At 33.7% G+C, this 17,331-nt stretch overlaps 1 protein-coding gene and 1 pseudogene across 1 annotated transcript; both read right to left on the bottom strand.

The window, feature by feature from the left end:
* Positions 1-1,568: 1,568 nt before the first annotated feature.
* LOC121260041 (GDSL esterase/lipase 5-like) lies at positions 1,569-4,288 on the bottom strand. The gene is made up of 5 exons (XM_041161901.1): positions 3,939-4,288; positions 3,661-3,782; positions 2,910-3,143; positions 2,544-2,802; positions 1,569-2,036 (listed from the first exon to the last, which is right to left on the bottom strand). Exons 1-5 carry the CDS (start codon positions 4,216-4,218, stop codon positions 1,789-1,791), a joined length of 1,143 nt encoding a protein of 380 aa, XP_041017835.1. The 5' UTR covers positions 4,219-4,288; the 3' UTR covers positions 1,569-1,788.
* Positions 4,289-8,682: 4,394 nt separating this feature from the next.
* On the bottom strand, positions 8,683-11,973 carry LOC121260022 (annotated as a pseudogene).
* Positions 11,974-17,331: the final 5,358 nt, after the last annotated feature.

The raw sequence follows: 17,331 nt of genomic DNA, 5'->3' as shown, positions 1-17,331 counted from the left end.
CCATGGAAGTATATTACCCAAGATCTGTTTGGGGCCGGATTGTTTATTGCTTTAGCAGAAATCTCACACCTGTTGACTAAATCTCAAAAACAATTTTGTCCATGTTCGCCACCACCTTGTGATAACATTTCTTGTTGAAAAAATTCTCCACTTCTCTCTCTCTCTCTCTCTCTCTCTCTCTCTCTCTCTCTCTCTCTCTCTCTCTCTCTCTCTCTCTCACTCATGACTTCCCCAACTATGCCTTTCCTCCCTACCATAACTCTTTTGATCCTCCTCAATTCTACTTCGGCAACTGAGATGAAATTGATGTGAGAGAGAGACCCGAGGAGTGAGAGAGAGATGTGATGAGTAAGAGAGCTTGATGAGAGAGAGTGTAGACAAGAGAGAGAGCTAATGAGAGGGAGAAGTACTAATGAGAGAGATGTGGTCTGCGTTTAGAGAAAGAAAGGAAAAAAAAATATAGTGCCAGCTAAGGTGTGCTATGGATTAGCCGTGAACAGTGGCTGATCCGTAGCACAGCTCTCATTGGATAACACTTGTCAATCACTCTTCTCAAACATTGTAGCAGCACCCATAATTAATTTTCCGCTCCAACTATCTCTCGGGATGGCGGTCCGAATGATTGAAAATTTCAATTTTTTGTGCAAAAAATTTAGTGCGGATGCGTGCATTATATCACTCTTGGGATGTCTTATTTTTATTGGAGTGTGTAAAGGAGGATTTTACACCACATCAAGGTAATGAACATGACCTAATGAGGAATCTTCAATTAAACTATATATTGAGGACGGATAAATAGACTGCGTTTAGATGTTGAGCTAAATTAAGTTCTCTATGAATAATAGTGAGTTGAGATTGTGGAGTGAGTTCTGCGAGGCACCTAAGATAAGTTTAGATGTATTTTAATGTTAAGATGAGTTTAGATGTATTTATGTGAAGTTGAAAAAGGTTATAGATCTCACATGTAAAGAGATTTTGAGTTAAAATAAGTTAGTAAGAGTTGGGCATTTGAATGCTAGAAAAGGTCTAAATCTGAGTCGTTCAATCAAGGAACCAAACGCAGCGTAAAATCTATTTAAAAGATTTTGAAGGAGCCTAGAGAAAAATAATAAAACCAAGTAAATTTTTTTAAAATATAAATATAACTTTTGAGAATGCAAATCTATACAGAAATATTATATAAATTTATAAACTAAACGCATTTTCTATATATATATATATATATATATATATTTAAAAAAACAACTATTACATAGCTTTTTCGACGGATGAAATGGTTATTTTATATTTTTGAGGGGACAAAAATAACTTTTCTGTAAATTTTAAAAAACGGCCAAGGGAAAATAACATTTTCAAAAAGATTTCGAGCTTTAAATCCACGCCAGCAGAAAGTAGCTAGGATGATTCTAATAACATTTAAAGCCATAAATATAACTTTTAGAGTCAAACATAACTTTAATAAAAGTAAGAAAGTAGGCAAAATTACCAAAGGAAATTTACGTGAGGAGGAGGCCAAGCCGATTCAATTCATTTTTGTGAAACGGCAAGTTCTTGGAAAAAGCATGATATGTTTTGTAGTACATGATATAAATTTTTGTCACTCAATACACAAATTAAAGTAAGATTATCCATTGTCTTGTCAAAAGGGGGAAAATGCCATAATAAACCTGACAATATTCTTAAATGTTGCTAGCCCTAGCCTATAAGATTTCTAGCAATATCTTCTTTCTCATTTACTCTAATTATTTCTGCAATATTACAAGCACTAAAGATGCATTAAAGGAGTTTTTAGAGATTTTGGAATAGATCTCTCAGATTGTAAGGACCCTGCATGCTGTTGGTGTTGCTTTCCCCACTCCACATTTCATCTGCCAATTGTTTGTAGGCCCTTTCTGTGAGATGGTAAGAGTCCCAAAACACATATTCTTTTGGATTCTCACATACTTGGAACTCCTTCACCAGTCTTTTTCCTCCACAACTGTACACTCCTCTCAGTTGTCCTGTTCCACAGCATGCTCCTTTCCCTTCCTTGAATCCTTTAATCAAACACAACATTTCCCATTAACTTCATCTTATGTAAAAATTCATAACAATTAAAATTCTACTGCTTACAAGTCGGTATGCAAACAACTCATTTGTTGTAAGAACAATTACAACTATAAAATATTAATAATAATAATTCTCATCAGCCACTATTCACTGGACACACCTCATACTTTATGAAAAAATGTAGAAAAAATTGTCAGGTGTGAGGTGAATAGTGACTGATGTATAGCAAAACCCTTATTATATATTAATTTATTATTTTTTTAGCAACTTATAATTTGAATCCACTATGCCTAAATCTGAGAGATCATTATGATCAATCATAAAAGAACTAGGCCAGCTTGACTTGGGCCGCTTCAGAACCTATTAGAGAGGCCCACCTAATCCCAACGTAACTCAAGTTCTGGGCAGAAGCCCATGAAATATGATCACCACCTCATATAGACCAAGAGGAAAGAGAGAAGCTGAAGCATGTGCGTACGTACACGAATACATACCATATTTTGAGGGATGATTCATTCTTTGTCTAAGATTGATGTTGAGGTTGAAAACTGAATATTTGAACTCCTTCAACTGCTTCTCCAATTCCCGGAGAAGGTTGTACAGAGCTCGGTTGTGTAATTTTGCCAACAATGAAGCTTCTTCTAAGCAGCCACGTTTGTTATGATCTGGATTGATGATTCTGATGCCTGGCAGACATCCCAAGGCAGGCAAATTGATGAACCCAAATTTCCTACCACCTCTTTTATGTATATCCTACCAAAAAATGACCATAACCCAAAACAGTTGCTCAATACATGAAGTTAATAGCTATTCAATATTAAACCATAGAGAAAAGATCAAGAAGAGGAGGGAGAGCTTACACTGATGATGGTTGTCAGATTACCAATCACAATACCAACATATTCTGATTTGGAATATGTGTTAAGTACAGTGGAATTGGTTAAGAAAAGACTGGTATAATCATTGCTTCCGATGCTAAACAAGTAGACAGCTCTTGATAATGTCATTTTGGCTTCAACTTTGCCTAACTTCCTTCTCAACCAAGTCACTACTACCTTTTTGTAGTAACTTAGCTGTGTTCTGAGATCAACAACCTGAAAAAGTTTTTAAGGCACATAACTCTTGATAGTATTCACCCATCGCTGCTTGAAAATTCGAAATATTCCATTTTCATGGCTGTAGCGATGGTGATCTGTTTGTTCATGTTGACTTTTGCAATAAAAATTAGGGGTCCACACTGGTATTATTATTTACGAGATGGAAGCCTGTAAATGGTACAGCTAGTATCACCTTTTGGGCCTCACTTGACGTTTGACAAATCAGGAGTGCACTTAGAATTTGTGGCCCAAACTATAAGTGCTGAAAAAAGTGAAAAATGGCTCAAGCAAAAAGCTTACATTGCCACAAATTTAAGTCAACATCCATGCCAGCCAGCCTCTCATAGGTATACCACCCATGAAAGGCTGCCCTTAGAACTGCTTTGACTAACGTATGGAAGAAGTCTCCTTGTAAATAAATAAATAAAAACTCCTTATTACTAAATTAATAAATTTTCTGCAAATGCCATTTACGAAAGCAGGTTTGTTTCTCTGATGTGAAAAATGTACGTACCGACCCTTGAAAGGTTTCAACCAGAGCGCCCGCCCCAGCAGAAGCAAAATTCACGCCGTTGAGATAGTGAGGATTCCCAGGTTTCAGAAAGGGTGGAATCAATGGCAGCTTTGCATATTCAGCTGCAAATGAAGCATGTCACATACCAGTAGACAAGAAAAAAGAAAGAGTACTATTCTTTCAGCAGACAGACAGAATATTTTTGTTGGTTGACCAAAACAGATTTGTACAAGCAAGATCAAAGACATGTTCTAGGTAGTAGGATTTGCAGATCTCACCTATAAAATCCGATACCAAACGGCCATCAGAGAACCGCCCGGTTGGGAACTTGAAAAAAGTCTCTCCATAAGGCCAGAAATTTGCTTGGTCGAGGGTTGTGGTGTTGATGTAATTATTGTTGCCAGCATCTAAGAAAGAGTCTCCGAATATGAAAAAGGGCGCAACATGAGCGCGGTGTTTTGTTGTTGGATGCTCGGATCTACTTCCGCAAGAACTGGTTGAGCTATTGAGGACTGCATGAAGAAACAAAATGAGGAAGACAGAGCTTGGCCTTGCCATGGCTGACTTATTTCCTGAGCATTTAGTTTCATTTCTCTTATAGCTAGAATCATGTGTGGGTAATATATGACAAACCTAGCTAGCTTGTTATTATCCTTTGTCTGTATATGCCTTTCAATGACAAAAAACAATTGTTGCCTATGGATCATAATTCTGCAATATTGTTTGGACCAGTCAGCAGCTGCATGATTCGAAACTTGACATGATCCTCGGATCAAGCTGCAAACTAAACGTGCATTTCTTTATAAATTTGTTAGATGGTAAGTCAAATTGATTTGAATACCTTGAAAACATCAACTTGCATTTTTTTTATTTTTTTGCTCAAAATTCAACGCTCGTTTTAAGTCCGAAAACAGCAATATAGATATTCAGCTACAAATTGACGATTTAAAATACTTAATTGAAAGGATTGTTTTGAAACCAGTTCAGACTCAGACGATGGCGGGTTTTGAAACGTGTCAAGTAGTACTTGACATCAGAAGAGTGATTATTTTAGGACTAATTATCGAGTTGCTTCTACTTCTCGATACAAACCCTTATGAATATATATAGCATCCCAACACATGGGAACATGGAATTATTGAACTTGTAGCGGTAGAATAAAAAACATTAGGGATTTCACGTAAAAAAAAATAATCTGGTTGGACTTTTATGTAATGATTTGAGAGTTTGAAGAATCAAGAGCCACGGACTAAAAAACTCGATTTCCTTGTTGACCTAATCGACCGGCCGGAGAGGGTGAAATTAGAAAATAATATGTATTATATGGTTACGAAATCATAATTGTCCCTCCCATAATCGATGACTGCATGACTGAGAATTAGGGACGTACAGTTGATCAGGTAGCTTTGGTTGTTTTTTAATTCAACTTTCGGTACCGATCATCGAGATCCTAATTGATTGCATCCCTCTCACGTATTCCATGTACGTACAATATATATATATGAAAAATAATGTTAGATATATTTGTAGAGTGGGTAAATATTGTGTAATTATTTTTAAAAAGAGTACTGAAATCTAGTATTATTAAAAATTATTTTCTTTTCATGTAAATTCCGTATTTATCAAATTCTTCGTAACTAAAAATATTATATTTTGTGCAAAAACCAATTTCTTCACTGATATGATGCCTGGAATTTCACTTTATTTTTATTTTATAGATGATTCATGGCATAAGCATGCACTTGATGAAAAACTCAAAAAAGTTTATAATAAAAAGGACAAACTTTTTCCCACACGACCAAAAACTCATGAGGTAAGTAAACATCTAGTCATGAGATGTTTGTTCAATCTAAAGGCACTATAAACATTTAAAAAAAGAAAAAAGAAAGAAAGCTAGCTGGGTGGCACCAAAAGGACACAAAAAAGTACTGATGCAAATTAAAAATATGTTACTGTTCATGCTACGTAGAACGCACCTTCCATGCGTGTATCCCTCTGTTCGACGTTATTAATCCCTAGCTAGCCAGTAGTCGAAGGCCGTATCTGAACTCGATCTCAACCATGGACCCAATATTAATCCCTAATTAATAAGAAACATGGGTGGTTTCATTCGGCCAGAAGATCATTAATTAATGGCGTATATAGGGTACTGTATTATGGATGCATGGTTATACGTAGGGATCGATGGTTTTCTGATTTCCAGTGATCATCTTTTGATTTTTTGCTAGCTAGCTGATGAGGGGTCGTCGGCTTATTGTAAACCGTTTCATCCTTTGCCTTTATAATTATCATGCAAACGCCAATTTCTTTTCTCATTTCTTAGAATTATGAATTGGTGCTAAACGAAATATATATGAAGAAGTTAAAGGTGGGACATAATCAATCAAGGCAACAGAGCTAGACTTCCATTGCTCCTTTTAGGTCTCCTTTGAGAGGAAGCACAACTAGATCCGAAAGCCTTATCTTCCATTGAAAATCACTGTAAGAAACGCATGGAGATGATAATGTACATTTATACATACATACATATATACATATATATGTATAAGCTGGTTATGACATCACATCCAGTGGCATATATATATACAAATTTGGTGAAAATATGAGGTGGGTTTGGGCTTCCAATCCCATTGCTCAGAAGTGATCACTACTCTAATAATTACAGTCCAACAGTAACGCAGTGGAAAGTGCAAGAAGATGAGGGAAGTTTTGTATCCATATATGGTTGGATTTGACAATTGACATTAAAACTTTAAGAGCCATCTAAGCCTTTGGTATCGGAATTGACCATAATGTGACTTTGCCTATCTAAGCTATCTTTATGCGTACAAAGTTAATGCGCAGTTCACGAAGATCAATTTTGGAGAAGAGCCTGAAAAGGAAAACCCTACTATTTTTATCCATCTGTCCGTGTGGGTGTGCGTGTGAACTTCTCATTCTGCCAAAACCAAAGGAAATAAATATTCAGTAATACGTTTGATCGAAATGATTTCGAACCCTTGTGATATGATGTCATGTGGTGTAAACTTCGATCTTAAATCTAAGCCCTCGATCGGTTTTCATAGTGTTATATCGCAGTATAAGACAACCTGAAAGTAATAGAAACGATATTAAAATGTGAAAAAAAAAAAAAAAAAAAGGAAAAGTAGTAGAGAGGAATGCTAATAAAGGAAAGGCTAGAGACTACACAGTTAATAAGAAAAATGCTATTTGTATTTAAAAAAAAAATTATCAGTTATTGATATGTTAAAAATTATGAAATTTAAAATTTAAAATTTTAATTTAAAAACACAACTGACAAAATGAATTTTATAAGTAAAAATTATAACATACGTAGCACTACTCTAATTAATAATGTAGCCACCCCCAAAAGTCAGATGACCATAGACAGACGAAAGAAATAGCATCTTCTCAAACAACATATGTCATATATCAGGCCATCATGCTCAAGTTGAAGCTGATTAACTTCACAAAAAGTAGAGTGAATTAATTTATAATCCTAAACATGGCAAACGCGTTAATTGTCGTGGATTTGTTTGGCTCTTGGACGTTATTGTCAAAGTAGGTGATTGCTCATGACATGCCCCCTTTTTTTCTGATAGAAAATATAAAATAAACTAAAAAATAATTTCAAAACAATTAAGGAGGAAAAGCTTTTAAAAGCGTTGCATTTTTATTGAATACAAAGTATTAATCTTTATTTATAAATTAATTACATAAATATCAGATGGTAAATATTTTTTTAATTTTAATATTAACTTCAACATCTTCGTGGCCAAATTTCAGAGAATCAGATCTGTGTCATCTTCGGAGGAAACTACGACTACTTAACACCTTCAGAATCGATTAGGAAAATTATTATCGTTTCATGATGGCCGGATCACCTGCGTGCCAAATGATTAGGATTAGAAAGAATCACCATTTTTTTTTTCCACCCCCGGCGCGCTCGGTGCAAGAGCTCTAAACCTTTGCCACAGAATGAATACATGTGATTGGGGAATTTGGTAGGCCGTGGGCTAAAAAGGGGGCGGGTGGATGGCGCTGGTGCACACTACTCCTAGTCCTGGCCACCACCTTTTGTAGCCAATAATCATGATTGTTCCTTTCTAAAGCACGCTGTCTCATGCCATGTGCTGTGCTCGTTTCTTTTTGCTGCTGCTACAGTACATGAGCACAGAGTCCATCTTCCTTGAAAGTAAACATTTATGATCCCCAGAGATGCCTCCCTCGGTCTACATTTACCCTCGGTTTTGGAGCCCGGAGGAAGAGGGAGACTGGCCAACTTCCTTTGAAGTTTGACCTGCAGTTGCATCCCACGTCAATTTTTGCGAGCAAGGTTCAGTCAGCATCCGTAAGTAACGGCAGATGCCCATATGAAATAATTTATTTGGAGGGGCCAGACACAATCTCCAATGCTGCATCCCATAACGATGACGCCTCATAGTCATGACTGGCTTTTTGTCCCCACTGTGCAAAAAATCCTAACGATGAAAACAAAGAAAACCACGACCTAATACCCGGATCACCTCATGATACTGAATAAACCGACAAATAATCAATACTTGTATCAATCTGTTCAGGCTGCATACAGAGAACGGTATTGTCTTGATAATCTCTGTCAAAACATTTCTCAAATCTTAAAAATACTTATATGGATTCCGTCTTTTACCAAAACCACAGAGACGGGGAAAAAAAAACCGATCTTTGAAAATTCTCACATTAGGCTGTGTTGGAGAACACCTCTCACAATACTTCACTATTATTCATTAATATCTATAAAACATTTCACTACTATTTATATAGATGATCTGAAATACACTTAACATCAAAACCTTATGTCCTTTTTTATCTCATAATTTGCCTACACTTTCGGACAGACTAAAGGGACACTCATTGTGGCCCAACTAGCATGATAAAGTTTGAAAGGAAAAGCTGCAAAGAGTGAAGTCCCCAACAGAGTGAGCAAAAACTGCAAACGACCATTAAAAGCTGTAGAAAATCTACGACACCAAACAAACCAAATTAGCAATCCAAAACTTGAGGGTCCCTCGTAAAAGAAATAAGATGCAAACAAACACCAAAGTTTACATTCATAATGTTTTAGAATCTTATCACAGACCACACTTCATTGATACAAAGATCGATCACAAATTCAAGGTCTTCAAAGTGAAAAGGAACCTAAGCACCTATAAACTCCATAAAAGCCTCGAGCAGCTTCAAACTTGATCGTACTCCATCACAGGTGACACCATTCCTGTAAGCAGTAATTTTGATATCGAGATTTTTTGTTTTTTTTTTTTTTTTTTGGGGGAAAAAAACCCCAAGAAGAAGGAAACAAAAAAATGAGACAAAACATAAGTGGGCACAAGGATGAAACTTACTGATTTTATTTTTATTTACATACTAGCAAGCATGGGAGTGGTTTGCTTAGAAACTACCAACCATAACTGAGTCATCCTCGAAGCCCCAAAGATCCATCGGGTTCCCAACATCCTGAGTTGCATCTCCGCTAAACAATGTCTCAATCGAGTCATCCCATATTCCCTCCAGATACGGCACCTGATAATTTATCTGGGACTCAAAAGCTGAGAGCTCCACGGACACTGTTTTTGCTGTAGTGTTATTTTCAACAGACGCAACATTCTCAGAGTCAAACTTCAGTTTCTTCCTTGGACTGGCATCCTCCAGAAACTGAGATTCGCCCCCTTCTGCACTAACTGAAAGAACGGACGAGATCTCTGGCGTCTTAGGGCCCTGTTCACCCCATGCAAAGTCAGAATAATCAAATGTGTTACTCCCTGATCAGAATTGAAGTACGTGGGGGTGGCGCCACCAGAGGAAACAAAGGATTTGGGTTCAACATCTCCATTGAGGGGAATGGAGTCCAAATATCCATACTGGTTGGTAAAAGGTTTTTCTTCCATCAATCCCATGGTGTAGTCCTGATCAGCGCTGTTCATGGAATCAAAATTTTGATTCAGGTTGGGCTGCACAGAGTGCAGGTTTGCCTTGGGAAGTGGCTTCCGCAGATTTTCCTTCACTGAATGCTTTGAAGACGCACGGGTAGCCTCATCAGGGAAATTCACCTTAGCTTTCTTGCCACGAATTTTCCGTGCCTCGGCATCATAAGCTCTTGCAGCTTCCTCTGCAGTGTTAAAAGTTCCAAGCCACACACGGACACCTTTCCTTGGATCTCGGATCTCAGCAGCCCACTTACCCCATGGGCGCTGCCGGATTCCCCTATACTGATTCTTCCTCTTTCTCTTTGCAGATTTCTCAGCTTGCCCATTCAGTTCCACGGATTTTATAGCCTTGGATCCTTGAATAACCACACATCATTATACAGAGATATCATGAAAAAAGTATATATTAAAAAGTCTAGCAGGGAAACTCCCATAATGCACAATAAGATACTGAGATAACCCATGCACATCCTAAGACAGTTGCTCAGATTGCCCAGTGACTTCCATAGATTAATTAGTTGTTCAAAAGCATGAACAAATAAAGGAAGACTTCATCAGCCACCAAAGTGGAAATTAAGATAAATTCCAGTCATACCAATTAAAAAAAATGACATCACAGTTGTGTGTGTGTGTATGTGTATTTGTGTGTGTGTGTGTGTGAGAGAGAGAGAGAGAGAGCTCAACAACATTTAACTATCTATTAACCAGGCAATACAAAGCAACTTCAGCCAAGATAATCAAACAGGAGCAGAAAAATCAACATGGAAAAGAAAAAATCAACCTATCTGTGGAATTTGAATAAATACTTTGTGCACGTCCGTTTCCATTAAATTACCAAACCACCAATCGATTCTATATCATTTTTATTTTTATTAGCAACTGACTTATTGATGGAAATAAAGCCTCAATGTTTTCATTTCATCCAAAGTAACTCATCAACAAATACAAATAAAAAATGGGAAATGATAGATGTCCCGCTGGGGGCTACCGCTGGTAGCTCCCGCTCCCAATCTTTTTTTTTTTTTTTTTTTTTACTTAATGATTAAGGATGTATTTTTTAATAATATTGTGATTTTTTATTTTTTTAAAAAAATATTTAAAAATGTTAAAAAATACATATATGAAAAAAAAAAAAAAAAAACAATCCCAAGACTAGCGGTGGCTCCCAGGGGGAGCTGGGAGCAGTGGCTGTAGAGCCATCCATAAAAAATTATAACAAACATGATCGATGTAATAGAACAGCCAAAACAGCAGCAGGACAAGTTAGTAACTAGTGGCTGAAAATTTGGAATGCATAACCTTGATTCATTGTTTGATAATCAGAGGATACTCAGGATAGAACAAGCATATAACCTTCTTTTAAAAAATTAGTAATTAAACAAGCAACGACTCCAGATTTGATACCCAACTTGTACAAAAAGAAGAAAAGAACAAGAAAACTCCATAAGATTTTCACCGTAAAGTTGAATTATAAATCATAAAAGGGAATATTTTTTTTTCCCGGCCGAGAAAAAATCTACCAACAGACGGAAGTTTGTTTTTTATTAATTATCTTTTCATTTTTTTTAGAAAGGAGGGGGGGAGGGAGGCAATTGTCAACTTCGAAAGTAGAAAATAAAAAAATAAAAACCACATATTTGATGTTCGTTTGCTTTTCTAAAGGGGAAAAGGATTAATATTTAATAGATCGACAAGAGATAAAACTCCCTTTTTCCACCGCGAAACATAATTACACTAATTACCCAAAAATTGGTAAGAAATACAGGATTTGTAGAAATAGGCTACAAAACCATAAATCTGTGTTATTTCTGCATATAAGTGAAAAAAAAAAAATTTGATCGGTATTTCTGCATACAAGTGAAATTACACGGTCAAAACACCCAAAAACAACAAATGATGAGAATAAACACGAACCCTCCTAAATCAACCAAAAACAACCAAAGGATGATACCAAGGTCACGAGCAGCAGAGAAAGCGAAGGACTTGCCATCGAGCACGAGGAGCTCATCGTCGTCATCTACATCAGAAACATCATCCTTGAAATCCTGAAAATCGGCCTCGAAATCGTCGTTTTCATCTTCAACGAGAGGCTTCGAGAATCGCTTCCTTGAAATGGGTTTCTTGAGATTGGACCATAAGTAGTCCGCCGTGAGCCTCCGCGATCGGTTTGGCGCGATCAAGTCGGAGATAATAGCCCCTCCACACATGGTAGTTTCTTTTCCCTCACTTTTTCTCTATTCTCAGAAAGAACGGAAGTAAAATTTTGTTTCACTAATGGGGTTTTCTAATTTCTATAGTTTCTCAGAGACGAAATCATTTGGGAGCGGTATATATATTTTTGGAGCAACTGGTGATGGGGTTGGAGGAGGGCCAGGAGGCAGGGACTCGAGTGCTATGCAGAGTTATTTGACGTTAATACCCCTGGTTTGAGATTGAATTTACGGTTGTGTCACCTAGATGCACAGTACTACAGTGGTGTCTCTTTTTGAAATCAGATTCTAAGCATTGGTATTCAATTGGTCAAATGTATTTTTATTTTTATATTTAATTAATTTTAATAATAATTGACCCATATTAAATTATTTAAAGATTTTTTATCTCAAATATGAGTTACGGTAATTTTAATTTTTTTTTTAAATATAAAAAAATCTTGTAACAAGTCTAAATCTATTGTTTATTATATTTCGGCTTCTTTCCTCTCTCGCGATTCTTTTTCTTAATATCGTGTGATGAAATTTTATTTATTAGATTGTAAAAATAAAAATAAATATAATTATTAGAGATTATAAGAAGTTATGAAAATAAAATTAATTAATTATAAAAATATAAAATAATAATATTTTATTATTATAGATAGTGTAATGACTAATCTAATATAAATTTCAAATTTCAAATAATTAGTTAAAAATAAAAAAAAATTACATATTAATCAAAATTTAAAAAATAAAATATCCAATTCAATACCAATGCTAAAAAGGTTACAGCCTGTTTGGAAAATTCAAAACACGATATTTCACCTTTAATAAGTTAAAAATAATAATATTAAATACAATTACGTGCAAGTCTGGTACATTTTATTTAAAAAAAAAAAAGTGAATTTTAAATTCTAATAATTATTTTTTTTAAAATGAACGAAATTTACCCATTTTAAAATTATAAATACATTTTTCAATGAGTTATATCTTATAAAACTTTAAAAAATTACTTAAATTAATAAATTATATAAAATCACAAGAATTATGACTAATTTTATACGAAGATTAACGTTTACAATTTCTATTTTAAAAATTTTATTTTTTCAGATAAATTTAAGAAACACGGAAAGGAAATGACCCTTTACAATATAGTTAAATGCATGTCTCATTCAACGACATCTTATCGTGCCCACTGCCTTCCCATCGTATGAATCTAAGCCCCGATTACAGTATTATTAGACGTATATAATTAATTATACTTCTAATTGAAAATCTGTTCACTCATTTTTTGATGGTTCGATCAAACCAAACGTTGCCAAATTATCATCTATAACGAGACACTTTATGTTTTATCGTTGTGTTTTTTTTATTATTATTGTGGATAATATTCTCATGTTTGATCACATTCGTCGCAAATATTTTTTGTGAGTTATTACAATATGTTCATAAAAATTTAAGAAAAGGCAAAGTCATATTTCAAAAGACTAATCAAATGTTATAATTTGAAATTATTTCTAATATCAAAATAAATTAAACAGTGATATTTTCTAGTAATGAACTCCACTATCCAATTATCGGATCAAGACTCCAAAATTTCAAGTGAAAGAAAAATAAGCATATATTAAGAGTGGGCAACGAGGAACCGCTCCCCGCTACCCCGCCCCACCCTGCATGGTAGATCCCTAGTGGGGGCGGGGGTGGGCTGGCATTAAGTCTTACATTAAATAAGACTTACATTAGTTATTAGTTATTAATGCGTGATAACATTAAATAACGAATAAATGATGTAAATATACATTTATTCTATGTATCTCTCTTACTTGATATGTTCAAATTCCAACAACAATTCAAGAAATTGTGTACCCTTAAATTATGAGACGTATTTGACTGTTAATGCACCTAGAGCATTGACATTTCCAAATGTCAGATAAGTTCAAATTTTGATTAAATTTTATCAAAATTAGTTATATTAGACTAGTCAAATCACTTATAGTCAAGTTATGAGTTACAATAAATAAAAAATCAAAGCCACACTTGGTGAGTTAATGTTCACCAACTAAAAGAATATTTTATTAAGAGCTTTGCTATACAACCTCCACCACACTCTACACTCCACATTATTTTTAATTTTTTTAATTTTTAATATATTTTTAAAATTTTTTTTTGAATTTATTCTTTTTAAACTATTTCAAATTCTCTATTAATTATTCATATAATAAATATTTAATAAAAAAAATAATAAAAATTAAAAATAATGTAGAGTGTAGAGTGTTAGGATGTTGCGAAGATTTTTTGTTTTATTAAAATGTATTCTCACTTTTCTCACTTACTCTCCATCTCCTCTTTCCCTTCATTTCATTTTTTATTCTTTTTCCTTCCTTTATTCTTTATATTAAATAATTTATTTGATAGTAAAAATTAAATTATTAATTAATATATAGAGTATATTTATAAAATATAAAAAATATTATAATATATAATATTATATTATTATTTTAACTTTAGAATGAGTAATCTAATATAAACTAAACTATTTAAAAATTTTGATTTTAATCGAATCCTTAAAATTTAGATTTGGCCATGATGTATGTGCTCCATTCCAAGCACTGGCAGAGTACCAAAGTCAATGTACGAGATTGCGAGTAACCAGTCGATGCATATAAGTTAGAGCAGTGCTACCATGTCGCTTAATAGCATCGTTCTATTTAACTGCTAGGTTAATTTGATCTTTTTATTTATTTATATTTTTTATTATTTTTAAATAATTTAAAAAAAATCAATACACGAATAATTATTTTATTAATTATTAAGTAAAATAAAAAATTTTAAAAAATTAAATATTAAAATAATAAGATAAATTGAATGGATGAAATAATTTTTTTATAAGTTAATAAAACTAGGTAGTTGTTCATTTGATTTGACCAGTCTTTTAAATTTCGTATCGTACTAGTTGGTACGGTCGAAATTTTTCATTTTAGCCGTCCGGCTGGTACAGATACTATATTTGTTCCGTACTGACTAAAATACTAGCTGTACCGAACGATTTCGGTCGTACCGGCCTCAATTTCGGCCTATACCGGTCTATATTTCAACTGGTACCGGCCGATATTTCGGCCTGTGTTTTATTTTTTATTTTTTCAAACTATAAGCTTATTTTTTAACCTTTAATTTAGATTAGACTATTTATAATTTATATATATGTATTTATGTATAATTTATTTATAGATAGATTATTATTTTAGAATATAATTTTTATATATTTTATATATATATAATTTATTTATATATCGACTATTCTAAAACGTTATTTCAAAATGTTATCTTAAAATGATAATAATATTAAAATATTTTATTTTAATATTTTGACCGATGTCTAATAGAGTATTCAAAATTTTGATTTGACCGCAGGAAAAGGAAGGAAGGAAGAAAAAAAAAATTTTGAGAATATGCCGAATCACCTAACCTTCGTTGAATTCGCGATTTACAAGGCAGTCAAAGGCTTATTTCCTCCCATTTCTAGCTAGTATTTATATATACTTGTAAAATATTTTAGCCTTAATTATCAAACGAATATGCCCACGTTCTTTGGCATTATGCATAAGAGCATCTTCATTTTATTAGTTAAGAGTTAAATTTATTAAAAATTTAACTATTAAAACATAAAATAGTATCATAATAGATTAGTTAAATTTTAAATAATTAAAATTTAAATACAATCATTTCTAAAATAATTTTTAAATTTAAAAGTAACTATTCATACATCAAATATATTTTATATCAATTATTTCTCTCTTCCTTTTATATCAATTATTTCTTTTTTCTTTTTAAATGACAATTGAAAAAAATATAATTAGAATATGATTACTAATTAATATATAATATTATGAATAGTAAAATATAATAAAATAAAATAAAATAAATTCATAATTAAAAAAAATTAAAATATTTTTAAAATTATTATTTATTCATTAATATAGAGATTTGATGTGAATAACTAAAGTTAAATTTATCTTATATTATTTTATTTTTATATAATAAAAAAATAATTATTTTAATACGAAAATTTACGTAAATGAAATAGTTAAAAATTAAATTTATTTTACATTTATAGAAAATATACTTTAATTTTAACTACTTCCTTGAGAGTGTTAATTCTACTAATATTTGAATACTACTGTAATTTCACCCTCTGCTGCTCTCGATCTACCAAAATTGAAGAGTCGCGTGGCCTGTGATTTATTGCCTGCCACTTTTGTGCATTATGCAGCACGTTGATTAACTTCGAAAGAGCTGCATATAGTACACCTACCTTACCTACCCAGCAAATGCCTTCAACGCATATTTTTAATATAATAAACTCAAAACTCTTGAAAGAGTAATAGCATATTTAATTAAAGAAAATGGGGATAATTAGAGAGAGAGAGAGACTTGTTTGCCCACAAAGCATGCAGAGCAGGCGGACAGGAGGACGTGTTCAATTTGGGTAGTCATGTCATTCCGCATACGGCATATACAAGAAACTTTTGAGTACAAGTAATTGATTGACCATCATTGACATGTTTTTTCAACTCACGTAAAATCCCCAGATCCAAACACCCTCCTAAGAAAACGTAACCAGCCCTTTGCTTTTTAGATATATCCGGCCTGGCCTGATCTCACTCCTTATTGCTTTGTGGTCTGTCACCATATCTGTCTTGTGTTTAATTTAACTGTGTATTCAGGAGTACTTAAAAAATGCAATGGCAAGTCTGTAGAGAAACGAAGAGTGAAACGGGTAACATCGGGAGAGAAAAATTATATGAAACTTGTAAGGGTCTTCCCGCCAGTCGGCATGTGAAAAGTAACTAAGAGAATAAGAAAATAAGACTAAGCCCATAACAAATAGGCCTCTTGGCTCGGCCTGCAAGTAGACTCTCCTAGATGCTACCCTCATATAGAAGCAAAATGCAGGGGGATGGGATTCGTTGTCTTAGAGATCTCTCGAACAGCGTCCAACCTTTAAGTATTTGCCCACATGAACGAGCAGAAAGTAAGGGAGATATTCGATTCTCTAACAAGGTGACATCGACGGACTATCGAAGACACCAACAGAATAAAGTCAATTGGGAGAACTATGTCGCATTAATGATACCATTACCCGAACAATATGCCAAATTAATAATACCGTCGCAAAGGCACACCGTATTAAAGGATTATGACAACAGGAACAATAAAAAGGACATTGACTCAACAAGGGTAGGCATAATCTGTCTCTCAGACTCCCAATATAAATGGTAATTTTCAAGTACGAAAGATCTATCTAGATTCTCTCATCATTTATAAATTTTTAAAATACTCTACTTATTTTGATATAAGAGATTACATGGTCTCTTTTCACAGGCATACTTTTAAAGACCTGAATTAGTAAAACTTGACTCAAAAGTATATTAAACACAACCTTAACAAAACTGTCTGGGATTCTTACATGGTATTTACCGCCTAAAAAAGTAAAAGTAACCTAAAGATCGTTCTAT

Source organism: Juglans microcarpa x Juglans regia, chromosome 1D (genome assembly GCF_004785595.1).
Source record: "Juglans microcarpa x Juglans regia isolate MS1-56 chromosome 1D, Jm3101_v1.0, whole genome shotgun sequence".
In the NCBI taxonomy this organism is placed as follows: Eukaryota; Viridiplantae; Streptophyta; class Magnoliopsida; order Fagales; family Juglandaceae; genus Juglans; species Juglans microcarpa x Juglans regia.
The sequence above is the reverse complement of the archived record's forward strand: the minus strand, read 5'-3'. Positions and strand labels throughout refer to the sequence as shown.